Here is a 27878-nt window from a genome sequence, read left to right as displayed (position 1 = left end):
AAGCAGCTCTGTCTGTGTGTGAGTGAAAGAGGCAGTGAAACACACACTGGACACTATACAAGTTAACTCTGTACACTTGAAGCTGGAAGAGGAGTTTTCCTGCCCTGCTGGATGCAAACTGGGACCTTTATAGAGGAGTACTGCTTATTTTAAAGCTGTTCACTCCGAGCTTCAAGATGCCTCCACTATCTGCAGACGACTACGCCAAACTTCTACAGAAAATTGCCGTGCTGGAGACTAAAATTCACCGCCTAGAAGTTAATGTGAAGGTAAACGGGCTAGGTGGGAATGACACCACCTTACCCCTGCCTCAAATCAGTGGACAGGAGCTAGCTAACACACGGCTAACGAGCACAGACAAAGCTACCACGAAACAGGTAGGCTCTGTTCTGTTTAATAAATCTACAGGTAGTAGTCCTCCCTGGAACCACCTTGGAGCAAAGCCAAAGAACAAATCATTTCCCTGGGTAATGGGAGGACGTTTAACAGGCAGAGCACAGCGAGCTGAGGTGTGTGATGAGCCTGCACTCCCTCCCAGGCAAAGTGCCTCCTCAACCCCCGCACCTGGAAGGACACAGCTGTGGAAAACTGTAGAAGGGCGGATGAGCAACAAACCTCCGAAACAATCAAGCATTGAGCTGCGGAACAGATACGCTCCACTGATGAAGGACCCTGAATTTCCGTCAGACCGTCCATCCTCAGTCAGCGGGGTAAGGACTGATAGCATGTCGAACAGTAAAAGGCTACAGGGAAAGCTAAAGCCTGGGCCTCAAACTTTGATTGTGGGTGACAATGCTATTAGAGACTTACAGAGGGTGTGCAGTAAAAACACCAAAGTGATCTGCTTCCCCAAGGATGTGGTCTCCAACATGACAGAAAGGACTCTGAGTATTGTGGCTGAACACCCAACTGTGAGGAACATCATAATACACGTAGGGAGGAATGATGTTGCTAAACAACAGTCTGAAGTGTTAAAACAGGACTTCACCGAGCTGTTGAAAACAGCGAGCTCTGTGAAAGCAGATGTGTTTATCAGCGGACCTATACCACCGGTCAGATATGCAGAGGAGAGATTCAGTAGGCTGCGGGCTCTAAGTAAGTGGCTTTCTACTGCATGCACTGCCTATCCAGTAAATTTTATTGAACATTTCCACATCTTTTGTGAGCGAAGACACCTTTTCAAAGGGAATGGACTTTTCTTGAACAAGCCGGGAGTAAAATTGTTGGCCTCTAATCTATTTTACTTCCTGCGTCACCCATCAGTCGCCTCTGCCAAGGACTTTAAACAACAGGAACCAGCCAGGATGAAAGACAAAACAAGGCAGATTAAAAACCCAGAGGGAGAGCAACAGTCACCCCCACCCAAGGAGTGCTCTGAGCCAAAGAGGCATCAGAGTGAAGAAGAGGAGGGGTCTCCATAAGCCTCCATCCCCCTTTACAACCACAGCACCTTCGACGGTCCACCTGCCTCACCCCCTGAAACACCCACCAGGTCTCTCTCCTCCTGTGTCAGCATGTGTCAAAATCCACACATAACAGGGGGCACACTCTGGACCTGCTTATCTCCAAGGGTCTAAACATACACAAGGTTGTTGTGAGTGATGTGGCCCTGTCTGATCACTGTTGTGTTTTCTTTGAGAGCTCTATCTCTGTGCACAGGAGTAATCAGAAAGAAGTTATCAAGAAGCGATGCATTACCGAAAACACCAGTGAAATGTTTAATGTACTTTTTTCTTCTACAGCAACCCTGCCTTGTGGTTCAGTCAATGAGCTAGTGTACAACCTTAATTCTAAAATGTTAAATGTGATAGATGCCATCGCTCCAATTAAGTTGAAGGTTGTCTCTAGCAAGAAAAGATCTCCATGGAGAAATGCCATGGCAGTGAAAAATGAAAAAAGAGAGTGTCGGAAAGCTGAACGCAGGTGGCGAAAATCAAATCTACAGATTCATTTTGACATCTATAAAGAGAAACTTCACACTTATAATCTACAGCTGAGGAATGCAAGGCAGTCTTTCTTCTCAAACATTATCACCAGAAACAAAAATAATGCTCGAGCACTGTTTTCTACTGTTGAGAGACTAACAAACCCCCCTGTGTGCTTGGGAGCGTTCCTGCTCCCTTGTTTCCTAGTTTCCCTGGATCCTGGCCGTAACCTTGACTGTGCCTGACCGTGGTGATAGCTGTGCTGATGCCGCGACCCTGCCTTTGGTTGTGCTCGTGCTGTGGCTGTACTGATTCTGTGCCCCCCGCTCGCCCTGATCGTGGTCTGGTCCTGGTTGCGCCGATGCTGTGATCTTGCCTTTGGACAACTCCCTTTCACATATGCATGAGACTGTTATCATCTCTCTCAACATCATCATAGAGAGCAATTACTAATTTCACACCTACCATTATTGTAATATGACATGCATCTGTTTCTATTATTGCTGTGCCCCCCCTCCCCCACCCTCTCTCCCCCTCTCTCTTTCTCTTTCCTTTTTTGCCATGATTGTATTTCATTTGCTATTTACGACATCTATTGCTCGTCTGTCCGTCCTGGAAGAGGGATCCCTCACTATCCTCTACCGCTCTTCCTAAGGTTTCTTCCTCTTTTTTTCCCCCGTTACAGGGGTTCTTTTTGGGGAGTTTTTCCTTGGGTGATGTGAGGGTCTAAGGGCAGAGGGATGTCGTACACTGTAAAGCCCTCTGAGGCAAACCATGTTTTGTGATAATGGGCTATATAAATAAAACTGACTTGACTTGACTGTGTCAATAGCACCTGAACTTCACTCTGCCAGGGCCTGCAATGACTTTGCTTTTTTCTTTCGAGAGAAAATTCAGAATATTAGACAGGCTGTGAATTCTTCAACACCAGGTTCAGGATCTGTGCTGTGTCTGTCTAAAAACCATTTAAACACCATGACGCAGTTTAATCCAATCAATGACAAAAATCTGGAGGACATTCTACACTAACTGAGCTCTTCCTACTGCTGTCTGGATGTCTCACCCACAGATTTTTTCAAAAAAGTTTCACACGTCATGGTATCTGATCTCTTACAGATTGTAAACATGTCTCTAAGTTCAGGAGTCTTCCCACAGACCCTGAAAACAGCTGTTATTAAGCCCCTCTTAAAAAAGAACAATCTAGAAAAGACCTCAATGAACAACTACAGGCTGATATCAAATCTTCCTTTTTTAGGTAAAATCATTGAAAAGGCTGTGTTCCAACAGCTAAATTACTTCTTAACAGTCAACAGCTGCTTTAACGTCTTTCAGTCAGGTTTTAGACCACATCACAGCACTGAGACAGCTCTGGTCAAAGTATTTAATGACATTCGCTTAAACACAGATCATGGCAGATCTTCAGTTTTAGTGTTATTGGACCTCAGTGCTGCATTCGACACAGTCGACCATGATATATTACTTGATCGACTAGAAAATTGGGTGGGACTATCTGGCACAGTTCTTGATTGGTGTGCATCCTACTTAAAGGGCAGGGATTATTTTGTGTCAATAGGTAACTTTAGATCTGAGCAGACCAAAATTACATGTGGAGTCCCCCAAGGCTCCATCCTGGGGCCTCTTCTGTTCAACATCTACATGCTTCCACTTGCTCAGATCATAGAAAAAAACAAAATAGATTACCATAACTATGCTGATGACACCCAGCTCTACATTTCGATGTCCCCAGGTGACCATAGCCCCATACAAGCACTGGGTAAATGCATGGAGCAAATATCTGAATGGATGTGCCATAATTTTCTTCAGTTAAACAGAGGAAAAACTGAGGTAGTTGTTTTGGACCCAAGGAGGAACGTCTTAAAATCAGCATGCAGCTCCAGTCACTTCAGTTAAAAACCTCAGACCAGGCCAGGAATCTGGGTGTTGTCATGGATTCAGACCTGAATTTTAAAAAACACATACAAACAATTACAAAGCCAGCTTACTATCACCTCAAGAATATTTCTAGGATTAAAGGTCTGATGTCGCAGCAGGACCTTGAAAAACTTGTCCATGCATTTATCTTTAGTCGAGTTGACTACTGTAACAGTATCTTCTCTGGTCTGCCTAAAAAGTCAATCAGACAATCGCAGCTGATCCAGAACGCTGCTGCTCGAGTCCTTACTAAGACCAAGAGAGCGGACCACATCACTCCAGTTCTGAGGTCTCTACACTGGCTCCCTGTCTCTCAGAGAATAGACTTTAAAATTCTCTTGCTAGCATATAAAGCACTGAATGGTTTAGGCCCAAAATACATCAAAGACCTTCTAGTCCAGTATGAACCATCAAGACCACTCAGGTCATCTGGTGCAGGTCTGCTCTGTGTTCCAAAAGTCAGAACTAAACATGGAGAATCAGCATTCAGTTTCTATGCTCCGTATATCTGGAACAAACTACCAGAAAATATCAGGTCTGCTGAGAGTCTGAGTTCTTTTAAGTCAAGGTTAAAGACTCACCTGTTCACTGCTGCCTTTGACTAAAAGGCTTTTTACTTTTTAAATTTTATATTTTACTTCGAAACTCTGCACTGCAACTCTTATTTTAATATATGTGTTTTTATATTTTTGGGTTTTATCTGTTGTTTTCCTACTTGCTGTTTTTAATCACCTTTTACATGCTTCTTTTATAATGTTTTAAATGTGTTTCCTTTCCCCCTGTTGTTGTATTTCAATGTTCTGTGTGAAGCACCTTGAATTGCCTTGTTGCTGAAATGTGCTATACAATTAAACTTGCCTTGCCTTGCCTTGCCTTGCCTTGCCTTCTATGCTCATGAGCCTCAAAGATTATTTGAAGATCACCCCAGAGAACCAGAGTCGAGTGGTCAGAGTGGGTGTTGTGGTAATGCGCTGGCTGCATATCTTCTGCTGATGTATCTAGTGAGTGGCCTGTATGGACTGAGATAGGAGTCCAGGCAGAAAAAATGTAGATGGTTTGTTTTACTCTGACGGATCGTGTACATTAGTGACTCGGTGGTGTGAATGGCAAGATCAGATAGGTTAGAATGACAAGAGGGGTCATAGACCGAGGAAGTCGGGGCAAATTCAGAGTATCTCAGGAAGCCAAAGAAGGCCAGCAGAAACATTGATGCAAGGGTTAGATAGACCATGGGGGATAGGTAGCCTGAGCGCACAGTACGGATGCAGAGGGTGAGTAGGTTGCAGGTGAGTGGCAGGTGTTAGCTGTGAAAGTATGTTCTTGTTTTCGCAAACCTTTGATCAAAATTGTGATGTGGGAATGAGAAACGGAAGGACAATGTTGGCCAGTGACTAATTTGTTGAAGAAGTTGATTCTGGCTAGATGGGTCTAGATAGTGGAAGACTGGATCTTTAGGACGGACTGGGTATTGAAGTTGCAAATGGACATGATATCCAGAGAGGGGAATTGCAGGTTATAAGTAGTGTGATGATCCTTGAAGCGTTTCCAGCTGTTTAGGTTGGCCGAGAGAGTGCTAGGAGAGAGGTTATCGAGGATGGCTTCTTGTGAGGCGAAAGAGAGGGTTTTCAGCTGAAGAGTTAGTTGAATATCGTTGAAAATGGTGGGACTGGAGAAGGGTGTAAATCCGATTCTGGGGCCAAGAGCCTGAATTTCTGAAATGACAAAATGGGACAGTGAGTCAGCGATGCTGTTGCAGTAGCTGGGGATATGAGCTGCTCTGAGAATTAACTGACTCTGAGCTGAGACCAATGTGAGTCTGCGCAGGAACAGCATGATAATGGAGGAACGACATCGACCTTTGGTTAGGACATTTATGACTTCAATGTTATCTGAATGAATAAGAATGGACTTCCTGGACCATTCTTGCCCCAAAGGAGTTGCGGCAACGACGACTGGGTACAATTCATGAAGTGCTGACAAGGTAGAAAGGGACCTTGAGTTAAGGAGGCCAAACTCTGGGGGCCAAGTAGACACAAACCACCTCCTGCCATAGTCGCCGCTGAAACCCGCAGAGGGAGCCGCATCCATGTAGAGCTGAATGTCCTAGGGAGTCGTAGAAGAAAGAAACTGCATTTCCAAGAAGCCAGAAATGTCTGCCACAGACGCATGTGGGAGCTGTGGCAGCTGTGGCCAGGAGGTTGGACAAAAAGGTTATTTGGCCTGAGGAACCATGCTGAAGGCATAATTGAGTTGGCCAAGAAGGGCCAGAAGCTGGTGCTTGGTGCACCTATCCACCAGGAGATAGTTTGACAGAAGGAGAGTGATGCGATCGACATTCTTCCAGGGCAGAGACGCCTGAATGGCAACCGAGTCCAGGTTGACGCCCAGGAACTCAATGGAGGTTTTGGGCCCCAAGGTCTTCTCTTGGAAAGGGGGACGACGAGGTCTGAGAAGGCCTCCATAAGGGTGGTTAGCTCAAAGCGAGGACAATGGAGTTATGACAAGAAAGTCATAGTGAGGATGGAACATAAGGGAGCCTGTAGTTCAGCAGGATCCAGCACAGGGCTTCTGAAATGGAGTCCAAGATCCTAGGACTGCTTCTGCAGTCAAAGGTGAGATGCACAGAAAAGTAAAAGGCACTTTTCTAGCAGACCCCAAAAAAACACCAGAGGTCGAGGTGAATAGGCAACACCTTGAATGCGCTCGTGATGTCCGCCTTAGAGAGCCAGGCCCCTAGGCCAGCCAAGTGGATGAGGGCGATAGCGTGGTCAATCGATGCGTACTGCATTTAAAATCTGGGCTGGGAATAAGGCCACTGACTGAGGGGACGAGTGAGCCATACGGGGAGGACAGGTCGATGGCCAACCTCTTCTTGCCAGAGCACTTGCAAGTGGCGACGCCCGCCGGGCTGGTACGAAACACCAGGAAGGGAGGACTGACAAATGGGCCAATCATGAAGCTGTCCGCGACTTCTTTAGCCAACAATGCATCAACGGTGTGGGGTTCCAAGAGGGCAGACTGAAGGTTGGGGCAAACGAGGGAAGCACTAAGAGACACAACCAAGCCTGGATGGAAATTGTTAGCGAAGCCATCAATGAGAAAGCAAATAAACTGTTTGTCAGGCCGCAAGTAGCACAACAGACAGAGGAGTCCGACTGAGTGGTAGGTGCAGCTGAGGCCAGTTGGAAAAGGAGCAGGAGGCTGCGTTCCGGCAGCGTGATCAACCCGTGCTGTAACCCCATAAGTCTCTGGGCGGGGATCATGCACAGCAACGACAGTGGCACGAGGGACCGAGGTGGAAGAAGCTGTGTAGGTCAAAGCAGTGTAAGGAAGGGATGCTGGGATGAAAGGATGCATGTACACAGGGAGCTTGTGAAGCCTGTGAATACAGGGATGAGAAGAATGCTGAGATGAGTTGCGAAAAGTCAGGAACAGAGGGAGCAGGCACAGGGGGTAATATGACCTGGCTGTCACTACAGGGGGCGGAAGATACAGGTGGAGGTCCAGGAGGTGGAGGGAGCCCGCTGACGTCATGCGCTGTGACTGCGGTGACGACCAACTCCGATGTGGAGGCGTGAAGAGCGGGAGGTGATGGAAGCAGAGTAGAGCACGAACAATGTCACCTTGTTGTCAGAGAGATTGAAGGGAATGCCCCCTCCTCAGGAAGTGCTGGAGGCGGGCGATGGTCCAATCCCTGATGTGGAGCTCTGGGCGTTGACGAGGAGATGGCCAAGTTGGAGAGGAAGGCATGCCGCAGATGTGTGAAGATGCAAGGCCCAGCTCTGCGCCGTGGGATGGCTGTAGCCCTGGGCGATCGCTCTGGCCCCTGCGATCGGGCCCCATGGGAGAGGGAGAGGAGGCAATAGACCCCTCCGTGCCGCAATCAGACCAGCGTTTCTGCTCGGCCTCGCCTACAATGGCACGATAAACACTGAGTGCTGGCGGCCACGCTGGGAAGCCCGGCTGTTTTTCAGGGAGCGACTTGGCCCGAGGAAAACTGGTGTCAAACAAATCATCATACAAGTCATCCTCGGAACCAGGTAGGTCGATCTGCAATTCTGGGTCCATTGTCAGGAGAGGTAGAAGGTGGTTCGTAGCGGTAGTACAAGATGAGGCGAGAGACGTGATCAAGCGGCGAGGCACAAAACGCAGTCTGTCCAGAGAGATCCAAGACAAACAGAGCAGAATAGGTTGACCGGGTATAAGTAGGTGGACAGGTAATTAGAGGTGGGGTGGAGGAGTAGTTGAGGCGTTGTCCTGCTCCCAAACCTAAGTTAACAAATTAACTGATAAGTGTTTTCAAAGCAGAACTTAATAATTTCTTAGAAACCTGTCATTCTCATGCTGCGTCGTAGCTGGGAAGACATCACTCCGAAGTTGTCCAAATTCAAGTACAACGCAGGAAACCGAGATGATAGCAACACCAGTTGTAGCCAGGTTTGCTATTGTTTGCAATTGCAGTTGATGGTAATACAATACTTTTTTTACCCCATTTTTTTTGCACACCCAAACACCATAGGAAAATGTCCACATATGTTGAATGGACAGTACTGTGTCTAAGACCGTTCTAATTTAATTTTCATGGTGTCTTGTCTGTTCCGTAGTCAGGGGTCCTTGCCTAAATCTTGTCTGTTCAAGAGTCGGGGTCCCAGCAAATGTCGAGTATTTTTTGTATTTTGAGGTGGTTCATGGAGGAACCATGTATTGCAAAGGATAATGTCTTCACAGACTAAGATTGCAATGAATAGGATTTCATTTTGGAGAAAATTGAGTAAGATGATGCAGTACCTCATTCCTGACAATTCTAGTTCTTCTTTTAAATCATCTTTGTGCACTGCTTTATTTGTTAAACATCCCTTTTAGATTCAGATTAGGTTAGACATTGTGTTTAAGTTATTCAGCTTTCACTTCACTCCCCCAACTTGTCAAACAGATGTTTTAAAGTACATATCAATCTAATGTAGACATTCATGTATTAATGGAGATAAGAATTGGTAGGTAAAAACAATACTACATCGAAACGAACTTGTATAGGCAGTAAATTTGCAATATTTTAGCATGTTTATGAAACACTTTAACTTATGTTTCTTATGTTTCATTTTCTTTGCAATGTACTCCAAAAGGTTCATAATTTATGTATGTGTAATTTTTCATATCACAATTGACAAAAACAAGGAACGAATTTAACTCAAATGAATTTGCAGAGTAAAAGTATCTCATAAGGATTACAGAGTACTTTGGTTAGACCAAGCCACAATTATTTTACCATATGTAATTATTGATATCAAACACAAACATATTGAGCATCAGGATCATCAGCAAGTGTAGCAAAATCATCTTGTATTTTTTAAAAAGATGAAATGCTTTAATTTATTTATGGTATATTTTTACAGGGACAGTGTAGAACAAAATGTAATTGCACCAGAGTTACGCATCTAATTTGAATATGTTGTACCTGGGCAGGTAAAGAAAAACAGCAAAAAAGACAAACACACAGAGCACTAAGTAGCCTACAATACCTAAAACAGGACAATATGTAAAATTGCATGATAATAAACATTTAACTATATTAAACAACACAATGCATTTATTTATATTCTTTCTTTAAAACTTCAAGAAATTGGGCTTGATTTCAAGTCAATATGCATGTTAACTGCAAACAAAGCTCTTGTTATTTAACATAGCCTAGAATGGGACCTCGACCTTGGCTGGGATGAGTGATGGTTTCAGTCGACAACATAGATAGTACATGAGGATGGATCTGATAGCCTGGTCTCTGATGCCATAGATGAGAGCAGTCAGACATCTGGGTAACAGGATTAAACTCACATAAATAATACTCCAAATACGCAGCATTACTCTTCTGTCTGTGACTTTTGAAATCGCTGTAATTAAGGGGTTGTGTATAGTTGAAGAGAGACTGAGGCCCAGCTGCACCAGATGCAGCAGCAGTGTGTTACGAGCCTTTCGGGCAGAAGCTTTGTCTGTGGAGGCCGACCTTGCTGCTATCATCACACCAATATAAGATGTAATGACTGCCACACTTGCTGATACAAACAGAAAATAAGTGCATGCTTTTACATATTCATCAGAGACTGGGCCAAGAGGCAGGTTTTGTCTGGCACAAAAATCTTTCATCTGCAGTCTCTCCAGTTCCTCAAATGGAAAATCTAACAGAAACACAAGTCTTATGATGACATTTAGTGAACTGAAGGCCCAAATCACAATGATAGACACATCTGTGTTTCTGATGGTGATGATGGTAGAGTGCCTCAGTGGGTAGCACACCGCCACATATCTCTCCAGAGACATCACCATCAGTGTGAGAGGAGAGATTTCATTTGTGAGATCAGCGAGCAGGATAAGAACACCACATACAGGATATGTTAGTGTTAATCTACAAGCAGATAGTAGGTACAGTAATTGACTCACTGCCATATGCATAGTGTCTCCTAAAAGGAGGTTAAACAGAAGAATGTAACGGGAGGTCTCACGAAACACAGTTTTACTCCTCAAAGTGAATAACATCACCCCATTAATTAAGAGAAAGACACAGCAGGGCACTGTAATTGGTGCAGAAAACAACACAATTTCCAGAATTCCTCGCTTTGGAAGTCCAACAGTGATGTTTGTCCAAGATGAAGTTGTATGCGACATAGTAGAAAGACATTAATGGGAGTCCCCTAAAATTGAGATGGGACATCTTAAAGGTTTTATCCACATAGAAAATAAATTTGAAATGTGAAATAGCATGCAATGCTTTAATATCCCATCAACCTTTTGATGTTATTATTAAAGAAGCAAAATATATCTTTCACAATCTGTTCTCTTAAATAGTGAAAATCCATCATTTCTTTGCAAATATGTCCATTGAATTCACACCAATAACAAAGTTATTCACATACATTTTTCCAGTGCTTATGGTTAGCAGGCCGGCGACCATGCCTGACTCCATGTCAGCAGAACTGGTCTGCTGAGCATTTGCTTGTCCACACCTGCTTTTTAAAGTCTCCATCGTCACACCCACTTCATGTGATACCATCACACATGAGCATAATAACTAAATCTGTCATGTTAAATCAGTTGTTGATGATGTAATGCTTTCAAAGTTATTTCTAAATACTCTTGTCCAGGTCATTGAATTGTCCATAGTGAACATGACAACAGTATATTTTACTCTAATTAAACTTGACAGCAGAAATATCTCAGCATACGTTTTGGCATTTAAGCTTGGATCACCAACCTCCACATATCAGGTGTGCATTTGTGTAAAGTGACATGTCCTATAACCTCACCCACCCAAAATGGTAGTTGAGTCTCCCTTTGTTCGTCAAAGAACAGGCAAATGAACTCACTTCCCCACAGTTCTCTGTTTTTCACACTGATGTGTGGAACCCTGCCCATCAACCCACTCTTCATACACTATTATTTACTGTGGCATGTGTTCACTAAAACATCATCAGGACAACAGAAGAAGCCACTTTCTGCTCTTCCCTTGCCCTGTGCCTCTGTTTTTTGTTATTTTTTGGGCATCTCATTTTTTGAGCCAAAGACTTTTCACAAAATGTCTCTCTAAATGTTGCCTGCACCACGTCGAAGACTAGACAAGTTAGCACCTGCAGCCTGAAAAGAGGTCTGCCAAAACCTTCAGGCAACAATGACAAGTTAGTGCTGAACTGCAAACTCTGTAAATGTTACAAAGAGTGAGCAGTTCCCTCTGACTTGTACCACTGGAAAACAGCACTGCAGCGATTACATTAAGGACTGCAATTCTTTCCACCATTGCTCTTCCAAAACTGACAGGATTGCCAGCTAACAAATAGCGCAATTAAGCAGTGCCCTGCTGGGGACTGGATACTTGACAACAGGGCCTACTGAATTTCAAAATTTTTGCAGAGTAAGAGTAAAGGCTAGGGCTGTTTGGTACCCATACAGTACTTGAATAAATGTAGGTGTTACTTTTTCCACAACTTGATCGGGAGGGAGGCAGGGAGATGCCTGAATGGTGAGCGAGTCCAGGGTGACGCCCAGGAACTCAATGGAGGTGCTGGGCCCCAAGGTCTTCCCTTGGCAAGTAGGATGATAAGATCTGAGAAGGCCTCCCTAAGGGTGGTTAGCTCCAAGCAAGGACAATGGAGTGATGACAAGAAAGCCCTAGGACTGCTTCTACAGCCAAAAGTGAGATGCACGGAAAAGAAATAGGCACCTTTCCAGCAGACCCTAAAAAAACGCCAGAAGTTGAGGTGAATAAGCAACACCTTGAATGCGCCTGTGATGTCCGCGTTAGAGAGACAGGCCCCACGGCCAGACAAGCGGATGAGGGCGATGGCGTGGTACTGCATCTAGGCATCTGTGCTGGGAATAAGGCCATTGACTGAGGGGACGAGTGAGCCATGTGGGGAGGACAGGTCGATGACCAGCCTCTTTCTGCCAGAGTACTTGCGTGTGGCCCATTTGTTAGTCCTTCCGTCCCGGTGTTTCTCATCAGCCTGATGGCATCGCCAATTATGAAGCCGTCCGCAACTTCTTTAGCCAACAATGCATCAACGGTGTGGGGTTCGAAGAGGGCAGAATGAAGGTTGGGGCAAACGGGGGAAGTACTAGGAGACATGGTCAAGCCCGGATGGAAATTGTTAGCAAAGCCATCAATAAGAAAGCAAATGAACTGTTTGTCAGGCATGTCGAACTGTTTGTCGCCTTGTTGTCAGAGCGATGGAAAGGGATGCCCCGATCCTTTCAGGAAGCGTTGGAGACGGGCAATGGTCCAATTGCTGAATGTGGTGCTCTGGGTGTCGACAGGGAAATGGCCAAGCCAGAGAGGAAGGCATGCCGCAGATGTGTTAAGATTCACGGCCCAGCTCTGCACCGTGGGAAGGCTGCAGCCCTGGGCGATCGCTCTGGCCCCTGCTATTGGGCCCCCCGGGAGAGGAAGAGGAGGCAGTAGACCCATCTGGAGTCGAGGAAATCCGTGCCGCGGTCCAACTGGCGTTTCCGCTTGGCCTCGCCAACCATGGCACAATAACCACTGAGTGCGGGCGGCCACGCTGGGAAGCCTGGCTATTTTTGGGCAGCGACTTGGCCTGAGGAAGACTGGTGTCAAACAGATCATCATAAAGTCATCCTCGGAACCAGGTAGGTTGATCTGCAGTTCTGGTTCCATGGTCAGGAGAAGTGGAAGGTGGATCGTAGCGGTAGCACAAGTTGAGGCGAGAGACGCAATCAAATGGCGAGGCATAAAAACGCAGTCTTTCCCGAGAAATCCAAGAAAAACAGCAGATAGGTTGGCCAGGTATAGATAGGCGGGTAGGTAATTAGAGGTGTGATGGAGGAGTGGTTGAGGCGTTGTCCTGCTCCCAAACCTAAGTTAGCAAATTACCTCATAAGTGTCTTCAAAGCCTTGTCAGAGGAACTAAATAATTTCTCATAATTTCTAAATAACCCCCCTCCCATTTTTTGCACACCCAAACACCATAGCAACATGTTTACATATGGTGAATGGACAGTACTGTGTCTAAGACTGTTGTTACTTCATTTTCATGGCGTGTTGTCAGGGTCCCAGCAAATGTCTACTATTTCTTTTTAAAATATTTTGAAGTGGTTAATGGAGGAACCATGTATTGCAAAGGATAATGTTTTTACAGTCTAAGAATGCAATGAATAGGATTTCATTTTGGATAAAATTGAGCAAGATAATGCAGTACCTTATTCCTGACAATTCTAGTTCTTTTAAATCATCTTTGTGCACTGCTTTATTTTTTAAACATCTCTTTTAGATTCAGATTAGGTTAGACATTGTGTTTCATTTATTCAACTTTAACTTCACTCCCCCAACATGTCAAACTGAGGTATTAAAGTAATTTTAGTAGTAATTTTATGTACATATTCATGTATTAATGGAGATAAGAATTGGTAGGTAAAACAATATTACATTTAAAGAAAGTTGTATAGGCAGTAAATTTGCAATATTTGAGCATGTTTATGAAATACCTTAACTTACTTATCGTATGTTTCATTTTCGTTGCAATGTAGTTAAAATGTTTACAATTTATTTATGTGTAAGCCCATTTTTAATGTCACAGTTGACAACAAAAGGGAACACATTTAACTCAAATGAATTTGCAGAGTAAAAATATTTGATAGTTCCATGGTTAGACCAATTCACAATTATTTTACCATATTTTAATGATTGAAATCAATCACACACATATTGAGCATCAGGATCATCAGCAAGTGTAGCAAAATTATGTTTTTTTTGATGAAATGCTGTCATTTATTTATGGTATAATTTTACAGCGACAGCATAGAACAAAATGTAATTGCACCAGAGTTAACAAGCATCTAATTTGAATATGTTGTACCTGGGCAGGTAAAGAAAAACAGCAAAAAAGACAAACACACAGAGCACTAAGTAGCCTACAATACCTAAAACAGGACAATATGTAAAATTGCATGATAATAAACATTTAACTATATTAAACAACACAATGCATTTAATTAAATGCAACAAGCATTTAATTTTCATCTATTGAACCTGGGCAGGTAAACAACAAAAGAAACGAAAAAAAAAAACCCAAAACAGATACACAGAGCAGCAAACACAAACACAAATCTTTTATACAAACCCCTTGTACCCAGAGAACATTTGTCAAAATAAAATGACAAATTTTATTTTGACAAATGACACATTACCTAAAACAGAACAATACATGAAATATCCATATATCCATAAATATGAACATTTTACTACATTAAACACAATACATAAAAAAACAGCACAGTACTATTTATATTTATATTTTTTTGTGAAAAACTGTAAGAAGTCAATATGCATGTTAAATGAAAACGGTGTAATTTAATGCAGCCTAGAATGGGACCTCGACCTTGGCTGGGATGAGTGATGGTTTCAGTCGACAACATAGATAGTACATGAGGATGGATCTGATAGCCTGGTCTCTGATGCCATAGATGAGAGCAGTCAGACATCTGGGTAAAAGCATTAAACTCACATAAAAAATACTCCAAATACGCAGCATTACTCTTCTGTCTGTGACTTTTGAAATCGCTGTAATTAAGGGGTTGTGTATAGTTGAAGAGAGACTGAGGCCCAGCTGCACCAGATGCAGCAGCAGTGTGTTACGAGCCTTTCGGGCAGAAGCTTTGTCTGTGGAGGCCGACCTTGCTGCTATCATCACACCAATATAAGATGTAATGACTGCCACACTTGCTGATACAAACAGAAAATAAGTGTATGCCTTTACATATTCATCAGACACTGGGCCAAGAGGCAGGTTTTCTTTGGCACAAAAATCTTTCATCTGCAGGCTCTCCAGTTCCTCAAATTGAAAATTTAACAGTGAAAGAACTCCAGTGAGAATATTTAGTGAACTGAAGGCCCAAATCACAATGATAGACACAGCTGTGTTTCTGATGGTGATGATGGTAGAGTGCCTCAGTGGGTAGCACACCGCCACATATCTCTCCAGAGACATCACCATCAGTGTGAGAGGAGAGATTTCATTTGTGAGATCAGTGAGCAGGATAAGAACACCACATACAGGATATGTTAGTGTTAATCTACAAGCAGCCAGTAGGTACAGTAATTGACCTAATGCCATCTGCATAGTGTCTCCTAAAAGAAGATTAAACAGAAGAATGTAACGGGAGGTCTCACGAAACACAGTTTTACTCCTCAAAGTGAATAACATCACCCCATTAATTAAGAGAAAGACACAGCAGGGCACTGTAATTGGTGCAGAAAACAACACAATTTCCAGAATTCCTCGCTTTGGAAGTCCAACAGTGATGTTTGTCAGAGATGAAGTTGTATATGACATGTTAGAGAGACATTAATTGAACCCCCCTAAAACTGAGATGGAAAAGGATGGAACATGGAAAGTTTTATACACATAGATAATTAATCTGAAACATCTGAAATGATATTTAAGACATTACAATCCCATCAACATCTTGATGTTTTCAATTATGACATGGAAGCCCAAGTCTTGCAGTCTGTTTTGTTCGAAAAGTAAAAATCCATTAGTTTTGCAAAGATGTCTATTAAGTTCATATCCATAACAGAAAGTTATCCACATACATTTTTCCAGTGCTTACGGTTAACAGGCTGGAGGCCATGCCTGATACCATGTGAGCAGAATTGGTCTGCTGAGTATTTGCTTTTCCACACCTGCTTTTCAAGCACTCCATCATCCCACCCACTTCACGTGATACCATCACACATCACACAGACAAACAGCATAGCAATTGTTCATTTGAAAGACTCATTGGTGATGTAATCTTTTCAAATGTATATCTCAATGTAAACTTTTTTTGTAAGTACACATTCAGATGCATGTTTAGCAATGTTTTCCACCTTTTTTTTTATCTGCGCTCAGTAGGTGTTTGGGAACTGTGGAAAGTGGTTTTTTTGAGTTTTGAAAGTGAAAATCTTTCTATTCTTGCTTGATATACAACTTCTTTGTGTTGACAGTCCAGGGTCTTGGTTGTTGTATTTTGTCCTTCATATGCTTCACACATGTTTAATGGGAGACGGGTGTCGACTGCAGTGGGCCAGTCTAATACATGCATTCTTTTACGATGAAGCCACGCTGTTGAAGCACATGCAAAATGTGTCTCATTGTCTCGTTGGAATAAGCAGGGACATCCATAAAAAAGACATCACCTGGATGGCAGCATTTGTTGCTCCAAAACCTGTATTTTCTTTTCAATATTCATTCTGCCTTCACAGATTTAAATGTGGGCTCGTCAGCTTTGACTCTTACATGCAAGAATTTCCCCAGATTATCTAAATCTTTTCATGACATAATGGATTTTAAATCGAGAAATCCATAAATTCTTCGCAACTGTGCATTGAAAAAAGGTTTTTCTTAAACTGTTGGACTGTTTGCCCATGCAGTTTTTCAAAAAGTGACCATCCTTGCTTGTAAATGACTGAACCTTTTGAGGATGCCTCCTTCATACCAGTAATGCTACTTTAATCTGTTTCCAATTTACCTGGTTACCTTTTTGCAATGGCAATTTTTGATACTTCCACAACTTGCCCAGTCTTTTGTTGCTGCTGGCTGAACTTTTTGCAAATTCAGAATGAGTGTATATCTACAACAAAACCCCCAAAACAATAGTTTATCAGTGTGAACATTAAATATCTTGTCTTTGTACTGTATTCAATTAAATATAGATCAAAAAGGATTTGCAAATCATTGCATTTAGTTTTTATTCACATTTTACATTGCATCACAACTTTTTGGGAATTTGGTTTTGAAAAACCCTTTGTTAACACCTTATTTTTAAATTCTTATGTAGTCACACATGTATTCTTTCTCTAACCCAGTTGCTTAATCTGTCAGATCTATCTGGGCTGTTTGAATGCATTTACCATGAATGCCAGTGTATAGGTGTGCTACAGTTTTAGAGGTGGCTGATTTGACCATGGAGCTGTAAGTCACTGCTGACTTGGTCAAGTCAAGTCAAGTCAGTTTTATTTATAGAGCCCATTATCACAAAACATGGTTTGCCTCAGAGGGCTTTACAGTGTACGACATCCCTCTGCCCTTAGACCCTCACATCACCCAAGGAAAAACTCCCCAAAAAGAACCCCTGTAACGGGGAAAAAAAAGAGGAAGAAACCTCAGGAAGAGCGGTAGAGGATAGTGAGGGATCCCTCTTCCAGGACAGACAGACGAGCAATAGATGTCGTAAATAGCAAATGAAATACAATCATGGCAAACAAGGAAAGAGAGAGAGAGGGGGGCACAGCAATAATAGAAACAGATGCATGTCATATTAGGTGTGGAATTAGTAATTGCTCTCTATGATGATGTTGATAGAGATGATAACAGTCTCATGCATATGTTGAAAGGGAGGTGTCCAAAGGCAAGATCACAGCATCGGCGCAACCAGGACCAGACCACGATCAGGGCGAGCGGGGGGCACAGAATCAGTACAGCCACAGCACGAGCACAACCAAAGGCAGGGTCGCGGCATCAGCACAGCTATCACCACGGTCAGGCACAGTCAAGGTTACGGCCAGGATCCAGGGAAACTAGGAAACAAGGGAGCAGGAATGCTCCCGAGAGGCAACGGGATTAGCGTAGTGCAGTTCAACAGACCCAGGCTCTGTGATCGAGAGCCCCAGGTAGTGAGAGTACCACATGGCTATCACAGAGCTAAGCTAAGCTTGCACATGGCAATGCAGTTTACAGACATGCATGATTTCTGATGGCGGCATTGAGAGAAGGAAAGGAGCTCAGCATATCAGAGGAAGTCCCCCGGCAGGTTAAACCTATGTCAGCCTAACTATGGGCTGGTCCAGGCAGCCTGAGCCAGCCCTAATTATAAGCTTTATCAAAGAGGAAGGTCTTAAGTCTACCCTTAAAAGTTGAAACGGTGTCTGCCTCCCTGACCGAAAATGGAAGATGGTTCCATAGGAGAGGAGCGTGGTAGCTGAAGGCTCTGGTTCCTAACCTACTTTTGGAAATTTTGGGAACCACAAGTAACCCTGCGTTTTCAGAGCACAGTGATCTTGAGGGTTGGTAAGGAACTATGAGCTGTGACAGATAGGATGGAGCCTGACCATTTAGAGCTTTGTAAGTAAGGAGGAGGATTTTAAATTCAATCCTGGATTTCACAGGGAGCCAGTGCAGAGAAGCTAAAACAGGAGAAATATGATCCCTTTTCTTGCTTCCCGTTAAAACACGAGCAGCAGCGTTCTGCACCAGTTGGAGAGACCTAAGAGATTTGTTGGGGCAACCAAATCATAGGGAATTACAGTTATCCAGCCTAGAGGTGACAAATGCATGTACTAATTTTTCAGCATCTGTTTGGGAGAGGATATGTCTAATTTTTGCGATGTTACGCAAGTGAAAGAAAGCCGTCCTTGAAGTTTGTTTTATATGGGAGGCAAAGGATAAATCCTGGTCAAATAAAACTCCGAGGTTCCTTACAGTTGTGCTAGAGGCCAAGGTAATGATATCTAGAGAAATTATTGTTGGAAAAGGAGCTTCTGAGGTGTTTTGGGCCAAGAACAATAACTTCAGTTTTGTCTGAATTCAACATCAGGAAATTACGGCTCATCCAGACTTTTACATCCTTAAGACATGTTTGAAGTCTAGATAGCTGATCAGTTTCATCTGGTTTCATAGATAGATATAATTGCGTATCATCAGCATAACAATGGAAATTTAAGGAATGTTTTCTAATTATGTTGCCTAAAGGAAGCATATATAAAGTGAAAAGGATTGGTCCAAGCACCGAACCTTGTGGCACTCCAAAGCAGACCTTTGTATGTGCGGAGGGTTGATCATTGATGTGAACAAATTGGTCACAGATAGTTTTAGAATGTGCCTTTCGGGCAACCAGGTGCTTGTGGGCACTGTATTGGCTACCTCTGATAAGGCGTATATTAGTTATGTTATATATTAATATTTAGTGAGCCTAGCAATAAAGTAAGAATCATTTAATACATATTCAGTGAAAATAAAGTGTGATTGTCAGAATATGTAGTGTGAACATAGTGTGACCCTGTGGATAGAGTCTGCTGTTTCTGTACTGTGTTTAAACTCTGTTGACTGTTAAATAATATCTTAAATAATTCAGAAAAGCAGGCTATCAAGTCAAATTCAGTCTCAGGTGATCTTTACAATTATTAAATTATGATTTTTTTCTTTCAAACAAACATTGGGAGGAAAACCTTGGAATATTATTTCCATATTTTTACATATCAGTGTAACATACAAAACTAGTTAAAAGATTGGTTGTGCTGTCCAACTACTATTTCAGTAGTTTTGGGGCTTCCATTAGGGACCTTGAGGACCCACCTGAGTCACACTGATGAAAATGACCTGCCAGCTCAATATTTCTTTCTAGCTGGGGTGATGTGTTTTTATGTCAATACTGAGAAGATAACCAGTTATTCTTTCCTCTCAGTAAATGATACGTACTTAGGTTTCACTTAGTATCAATTGCAGATTTATTCAATGTAAAAGGTCACCACAAAGGATGTGCTTGTGTATGCCGATGGGGTGGTGGCTGGGCCTCCACAGAGGCTTTGAGGTATATTCAAGCTCTCCATGTGTAAGACAAGTAACTTCATAAGAGCACTGAGTGTATTCAAATACTATACTATATATTCATGTTCATTATGAAAGAGTATTGTATAATCTGTAAGTGTATGCCATCTGCATGTTCACTGAAACTGATGGTTTCGGAGAGATATTTTTGTTTGTTATTACTATTGTATTGTGATCTTAATTTGCAGTGCCAGTTACTTAGATGAAATACTACATAAGGTGTAAGGTGTACGAAATCATATGGACATTTGTTTCCCTTCACCTCTGTACATCTTGTAGAGCTACAGTGAGGAGAAAGTAATACAGAGGAAATTTTGCACAAACAAGACCCTAACTTGGAAGATACCCATTTGATTTTAATTACCCAGATTACTGAAGCCTGATATTACCTTCATCTTAAATTTAGAATGCAGCTTTTACATAATAAATAGTGTAGTTTTTATCCCCCATCTCCATCACTGAAAAAGCATAAGGAAGTGAGGTCTACACAGCCACTTTAGACAGGAGAATTCCAGTGACCAAAACCAGTTTGGGTGTAAATATGGACATGTATTGTTTTCAGACAGACTCGCCAAATGCTAGTGTGAGACCTCAGGTTCAGCTAGGACGACTGAGAGTTTCTGGCGACACCATAGATGGAACATGAGGATGGGTCTGATGGTCTGGTCTCTGATGCCATAGATGAGGGCACTGAGACATCTTGGAAACATGACAATGAACACATAAACAACTATGTGAATGTGCACCTCTGTTATCTTATCCAAGACCTGTGACATAGCTCTGAGCACTGGGTTGGTTATAGTTGAAGAGAGACTGAGGCCCAGCTGCAACAACAGTGTGTTTCGAGCTTTCTTAACCAACGCTTTGTCCGTGGAGGCCGACCTGGCTGCTATCATCACACCAATATAGGAGGAAGCAACTGCCACACTGGCTGGTACAAACATAAAATAAGTGTACCCTTTGTCATATTCATCAGACATTGGACCAAGACGCATGTGTTTTTTGGCACCAAACATTTTCATCTGCAGTCTCTCCAGGTTTTCAAATGGAAACTCTACCAGTAAAAGGACTTGAGTGAGGATATTTAGTGAACTGAAGGCCCAAAGCACAATGATAGACACAGCTGTGTTTCTGTTAGAAATGATGGTAGAGTGCCTCAGTGGGTAGCACACCGCCACATATCTCTCCAGAGACATCACCATCAGTGTGAGAGGAGAGATTTCATTTGCAAGACTAGCGAGCATGGTGAGAACACCACATACAGGATATGTCAAACTAAATCTACAAGCTTCCAGTAGGAACCTTTCCAATTTGCAGTGGGCAAAACAAGATGAGACAGAACTTTTTTTTATCCTGAGGGAAATTACTATGCAGCAGTTGCATTACAAAGTTAGAGGAATGCAGATAAAAAACATGCAATAGAGTACAAGGACTTAAATAACAGCAAAATAAAGCAAATGTAAAGCAAATATAGCATATTATCTATAGCAAATATAAACTCAAAGTAAAACATTTTTGGAGGTCTAAACATGCTCAAAAACTCATGAAAGTTGGTACGCTCATCCGGCCTGGCGAGGTAGTTTCACCAACAATTCCGAAACTTGGTACACTTATTTATCATGCCCAGATGCACAAAAAGCCTCCTGGGCCCACCCCCGAAACTGAACTGAAAATCAAACTTTTTGGTGATGCTTTATGAGTTATTGAGAGTTGATATTAAGTTGTAAACAGAAGTGTGTTTAAGAGCCTGTTTGATTGATTGACAGATACCTCAGGCTAAAATTACAGTTCCTTCCCTTTGCCCAAAATTGGATTTGACATTTAATGGCCATGTGACATATCCCATACTAACAAGAATGTATTTGAATGTATAGCTGTAGATTGTCACTTTTCTACATTATTTTTATTATCATAATGCTTTAATATCTAATGCCCCAAACAAAGCAGAAATCATAAGTAGGTGCAAGTCAGTGAAAGTAAGACTTCTGCTAACTTCTCCAAACAATAAGGCGTGTTGTTCTGGAAATGTTGTTTTAGTTTGGTGAATTACTCTGAGGTATCACAGAGAGTAATCCCCACAGCGAACCCAATCCCCAGACAGCCATTACTTACTATCATGTCTTCATTAAATATTGATATAATTCAGGCCTCCTGTGGATGTTAATAAGTATTGTTAACGGAGAGGGGATGATGTGTATGTTTTGATGAGACAAAGCAAAGTTTAACAAGTCCAAAGTAAATGGAGCAAAGTTCAGGTTCCAATGTGTGCCCTCAAAAGTTAACTTTGATCTTAAATGTCTGAACTAATATTCAAGCAAACAGTAACACTGTTTTTGGACAGTCCACCTATAAATTAGTTGAAATTCAACATTTCAGCTGTTTTGCTGTGCCAGTAGGTGTTTATTGAGTAGAGGTGATACTTTTAAAAATAATTTATTTTAACTTGAACTTTTCACTTAACCTGTGCTCCACAGCCTTGGTGCACAGTTCAACAAGATTACCCCAAATATTTAAGTATGTTTGTGAATTGTCACTTAAAGTCGTTATATATTCTGATAATCATTTCAGAATATAGCAAAAGTTTAATTGTTTAAACGTAACCATTATGCTTTTGAAATATTACATTTTTTCTCAACCTATATGAAGGTGGACTATCCAAATAAATGGCAACTGCAGTACATGGATGCATAGTTAGGTATACTTTCCAAAGTAGCTCCAAACTATTCTCTTGATAACTCACTTAGACACATTAAATATTCAAACCTTTACTCATTAATGTTTTTAGTAAATATTGACATGATTAGTGATTCCTGTGGGAATTAATTAGGAATGTTGTGGATAGCGGATGACGCGTATCTCTGAGGAGAAAAAGTATGGCAAAGTTTAACAAGTTAGTCAGTAATGTCTAATGTAAATAAAACATTGTGACTTACTCCGGTGTCTGAACCCAGTGCTTGTTAGGTCAGTACCATGGTTACCCTTTAAGCTGCCTTTTAGCAAAATTTTTAATATTTGAAAATCAAGGTGTTTTCTGGGTGTGAAGTTGGGCTGCAACAAAAAGAAACATCTCATCTGCGCTACCTGTTTTTTCTCTTTGTGTGCCAACATGGTGCAGTGGTGTTGTACTGTGCATGCTCACTTTGGGCCTGCGTCCATTTAACCTTTTTTTTTTTTGCAAACATCTTTTTCATTTTTCAGTTGTTCCCTATGAGGAGTGGGATGGGTGTCTGTGGCTGCATGGGGCTGCCTTTATAAAAAGCGCTGCACCTGGCATCTTTTTTCTGCTTCCTGTGCTTCTAGTTGAAAATGTCTGAACTTTTCAAAAAGGTGCTGTAGCATCACATTAGCTAATTAGCTTATATTAATCTTGACATATTGTTGTCTTAGAAACAAATCCACATACAGCACATCATAAAAACAGCTGCTGGGAGCGCTGTTTTATGACGCACTGAGATTAAGCACCATGCCACCACTTTTCTGCTGCAGAAAAGCACGATGTGGGCTCAGACCCTTGTAGAACATGCTGGTGTCTTCAAGGGATGCAACACTGGGGTTCAGAAGGCAGGCTTTCAGGACAAAATGAGAAAATGTCCTAATGAGGAGTATGTAATTGCACATTAATACCTTTTCAGAGCACGCCAGACTCTGACATAATTTCTAACACTTTTTTTCTGACCCAACTGATGGTGGAAATTTGTCTGTAAAGTGATATGAATCGCAGTATTTAATATAAGCAACAAATAAAAATAATACATCAGAATTCAATGAAGTTGGAAATTGGAACGTCAAGGATAAAAAGTATCACATGACTAGGGTATTGGAAAAAAATGGCAGAGAGATGACATATTCCTAAACTAAACCATGCAGACATAATGGTGTCACATGGTGTCATTAAACGGGTGTAAGGACAGAGCTCATATATTGCATGAAAACGTGGTCTTACCTTGCAGACAAGCTCTGCTCACATGGAGGCCACCACAGACCATAACCTGCGAACTGTCTGCAGAGGGAAAATGTCTTTGTGTGATTTCAGATTTGTCATGTGAACTCAACAGGCATGTCAGCTGATGTTGGATCTTTGTTGTTGCACAAATATAAATGAGAAGAAAATAACTGTGTGTTACATTGGTTAATGTCTTCATTGCTTGTCTAAAATGTTGATTGCAAATCAATCTTTGAACAATGTCACAGCTGGGCAGCAGCATCAGAGCTTACTGGAAAGATTGTTGTTTTCCACTGTGACTACAGTGCCGTGCTGTGTCTTTCTCTTCATTAATGGGGTGATGTTATTCACCTTGAGGAGTAAAACTGTGTTTCGTGAGACGTCCCGTTACATTCTTCTGTTTAACCTCCTTTTTGCAGACACTGTACAGATGGCATTAAGTCAGTTACTGTACCTACTGGCTGCTTGTAGATTAACACTAACATATCCTGTATGTGGTGTTCTTACCATGCTCGCTGATCTCACAAATGAAATCTCTCCTCTCACACTGATGGTGATGTCTCTGGAGAGATATGTGGCGGTGTGCTACCCACTGAGGCACTCTACCATCATCACCATCAGAAACACAGCTGTGTCTATCATTGTGATTTGGGCCTTCAGTTCACTAAATATTCTCATACGAGTTGTGTTACTGTTAGATTTTCCATTTGAGGAACTGGAGAGCCTGCAGATGACAGATTTTTGCTCCCAAATATCCATGTTTCTTGACCCAGTGTCTGATTATTATGACAAAGCCTACACTTGTTTTCTGTTTGTATCATCTGGTTTGGCAGTCATAAGCTCCTATATTGGTGTGCTGATAGCAGCCAGGTCAGCCTCCACAGACAAAGATTCAGCCCGAAGAGTTCGTAACACACTGCTGCTGCATCTGGTGCAGCTGGGCCTCAGTCTTGTGTCGACTTTGCACAGCCTAATGATCGTAGCTATTGCGAGAATTGCAAAAAGGATAGTATTTGTGCGTGTCCAGAATGCTTTTTATGTGTGTATTTTCATCTTCCCCAGATGTCTGAGTTCTCTCATTTATGGCATAAGAGATCAGACCATCAGACCCATCCTCATGTACCATCTGTGCTGTCGGCTGAAACTCTCAGTCTTTCCAGCAAAGGCTCATGTCTCATCCTTGTCTTAATGAAATGGATAAAACTTTGTATGTGCTTGTAAAAGTAGTATATACTGTATATATCTGACGCATAATAAGAAGTGTTTCCTTAATTTAGCGAAAAAATGATTAAATACTTCTTAAGAAGGAGAAAAACTTAAGAACTTCTATTGCAAGTCTAGCATTTTAATGACCCTAAGGACAGAAACAGCCTCATGAGTGTAGACTTTGGATATCTCACTATTATTTTCCTCTTGGACATAAGTCAGCCATTGGTACCACCCATCTTTCCATTTGAATGGACAAACGTAGGGATTGGGTTGGAGTAGGTGGACATTGGTTTAAATTGGTTTTCATGTTATGTATACAGCAGAGTTTTCAAAGTTGATGACTATAAGTTATGTTATGTAAGGTCCCACAAGGCTCTGCTACCCCTTGGCCGTGGTTGTCACTCTAGTGCTGCCATACTATTGTATTGCTGATTATACCCAGTTGTCTTATTTAGTCTTGAAAATCATATTAATATTGCTGTCATCAAATGGCCTCTAACTTCTTTCATCTAAATACTGAGAAGACCACAGCAGACTACTGACAACAAATTTAAAACATTCGGGCAGAATTTATTTTGTTTTTTTTAATTGAATTTTCAATATATAGCTATACTACTATACTATAGCAAGCTACATAACACATCATTTTTCAACTATAATCTTTGAATGAACAACAACCTATTAACATTTATAAACAAAACATTTAATTCCTGTTTCTATACTGTCATCTTCACTGTGGCGACACTACACAAAATCCTATCATGGAGATTTGTGGTTAGTGAAGTGGAGAATTTATCTGATGCAGTGATGCATATTGATGTAGCAGGTTCTAAATCTGATGAACCGTCAGGTAACAAAATAAGAGTAAAAATAAATAGCAATCAATGTTTCACACCTTTATATTATGATTATCTGCAGGGAATAGGCCAAAGAAGTTATGTATATCTGTGAGTGAATATTGTTGATTTTATACCTTTGTCTGGGCAATATATCCTCCAGTATACACTGAATGCCTAATTATTCAAGTTGCAAAATTTCCCCCAAAATGTTATAAGCATGGATAAAAAAAAAACCCCACATATGTCATGGCCATCGAGTTTATTCACGTAGGATTACATTTTGAAATTTGATACCAGTGATGAGTATATTTTTGAAAGTTGGCAGAAAGTCACAGTAAGTGTTGATATACAGTACAACAGCACTGGAACTTTTAGGTCTGCATGTACCTCTCCACTTTACAGCTGTTAAAACCGTTAATTAGGCCCATTAACGGTTGCTAGTTATCTAACGTTACCGTAGGTTGCAGTGGAACAGGCTGATCTGTAGGCCTATTGTAAGCCCCTCTTGAGCTGCTGTATGGCAGGTAAAAAAAGTTGTGGGGGGAACTTCCACTCTTTTGGAGCTCATGCATGTGTGGGAGTTTTGGTGAAGAAAAATAAAAGGGCAGCAGTTGCTGTTGGAGCGTTCTCACCATCTTCTGTCCTGTTAAATGTTATTTTAGTTATCCAGTTAAGCGGAACTAGGACACTCGATTACATTGGTGGTAGTGGAGTTCTTCAACAAGCCACGGTGACGGCTTTTCTGTGGATGTGTGGAGCTGTTACCCTTGCTGTTGTTTTTAGGTTAGTCTCCTCAGCATAGCTAGCCGTTAACCCCCACATAGTGCTTCAAGACTGCCCAGCTACGCTACGAACATGTAGCACGGAGACGAAGACCCTTTTAAACCTGGCATGGGGATGTTTGACAGATATCCGCCCAGCAGGGACTCTAAGGTGGACCTGCCCTCTTTGTTCACTGGCGACAGAAGGCAGATTTTCCTCAGCTGGGTGAGGAAGCTGGAAGTGGCCGGAGGCGCGAGTGCTGGAGGCGGCGGAGACTTCCGTTATGAGCCGGAGAGGATTCCTCCTTCTCGCCTCGGTAGACCAAGAGGGTCACACCGTATACAGCAGGCTGTTACGGTTGGTCTTCAGTAACATCTGTGCCTAGCAAACACAAAGTGGCAAGCTAGTTTGCACGAAAATGCTTATGTTGTTAGGCAACAGCTGTTATTTTCAGCGGTTGTGGAACTGTTTTTCTTTGCTGGGCAAAAAAAAATCCCTAGCTGAATAAAAAAAAAAATCATAATCTATAGTTGCTTATTACTGTTAACTAATAAATGATGCTTGTTGAACTGTTGAATAAAAGCAATGTCACACTCAAGATCATACTGTTGTACTGTATATCATCATGGTTGTGATCATCTTCCTACAACCAAATTACAGCTGCAGTGATATACAGTACAACAGCATGACCTTGAGAGTGAAATTGCGTAAATGTGGCTTTGGCATGATAGAGTCTTAACTTGGATTTGTTGATGCAACGATGAATTTTGTTTACTGACACATTTTCCAAAGTGTGTCTGAACCCATGCAATAATATTCTTTAAATGATCATGCCGGTTTTTATGCCGTGCAGTCTGAGGGGTCAGGGGTCACTGGCATTCAGTGCTGGTTTTCTGTCTTGTCACTGACATGCAGAAATTTCTCCAGATTCTCTGAATCTTTTGGAGACATTATGGATTGTTGACAGAGAAATCCTAAAGTCTTTGCAGATGTATATTGAGAAACCTTATTTTTTTTAACTTTTGGAGTACTGGTCCACACATTTTTTCACAAACTGAGCCTTTTGAGGATGCCTTTCAGTCATGATACTTAAATGTTACCAGTTATCTGTAACAGGTGTTTATGTGAGCATTACACAAGTTTCCCAGACCTTTGTTGCTCCTGTGACACTTTTTTTAGAAAC

General features: G+C 41.9%; 4 protein-coding genes and 1 long non-coding RNA gene across 5 annotated transcripts in view; 2 read left to right on the top strand and 3 right to left on the bottom strand.

The window, feature by feature from the left end:
• Positions 1 to 27878, top strand: part of LOC148187171 (uncharacterized) — a 53435-nt gene that overhangs the window by 20984 nt on the left and 4573 nt on the right. The gene's annotated exons all lie outside the window — the stretch shown is intronic.
• LOC121938472 (odorant receptor 131-2-like) lies at positions 9489 to 10514 on the bottom strand. The gene has a single exon (XM_042481715.2). The coding sequence runs from the start codon at positions 10512 to 10514 to the stop codon at positions 9543 to 9545; it is 972 nt and encodes a 323-aa protein (XP_042337649.2). The 3' UTR covers positions 9489 to 9542.
• LOC148187173 (odorant receptor 131-2-like) lies at positions 14720 to 15914 on the bottom strand. The gene has a single exon (XM_088088854.1). It carries the CDS (start codon positions 15689 to 15691, stop codon positions 14720 to 14722), a length of 972 nt encoding a protein of 323 aa, XP_087944980.1. The 5' UTR covers positions 15692 to 15914.
• Positions 20107 to 23098, bottom strand: LOC121952687 (odorant receptor 131-2-like). Its single transcript, XM_088088853.1, has 2 exons — positions 23082 to 23098; positions 20107 to 21244 (listed from the first exon to the last, which is right to left on the bottom strand). The coding sequence occupies exons 1-2, from the start codon at positions 23096 to 23098 to the stop codon at positions 20521 to 20523; spliced, it is 741 nt and encodes a 246-aa protein (XP_087944979.1). The 3' UTR covers positions 20107 to 20520.
• On the top strand, positions 23886 to 25074 carry LOC148187172 (odorant receptor 131-2-like). Its single transcript, XM_088088361.1, has one exon. It carries the CDS (start codon positions 24097 to 24099, stop codon positions 25072 to 25074), a length of 978 nt encoding a protein of 325 aa, XP_087944487.1. The 5' UTR covers positions 23886 to 24096.

Source organism: Plectropomus leopardus, chromosome 15, assembly GCF_026936395.1.
Source record: "Plectropomus leopardus strain MGB_pleo_1.0 chromosome 15, ASM2693639v1, whole genome shotgun sequence".
NCBI lineage: Eukaryota > Metazoa > Chordata > Actinopteri > Perciformes > Serranidae > Plectropomus > Plectropomus leopardus.
Note: the sequence above shows the minus strand (reverse complement) of the source record. Positions and strands in the feature narration are given on the sequence as shown.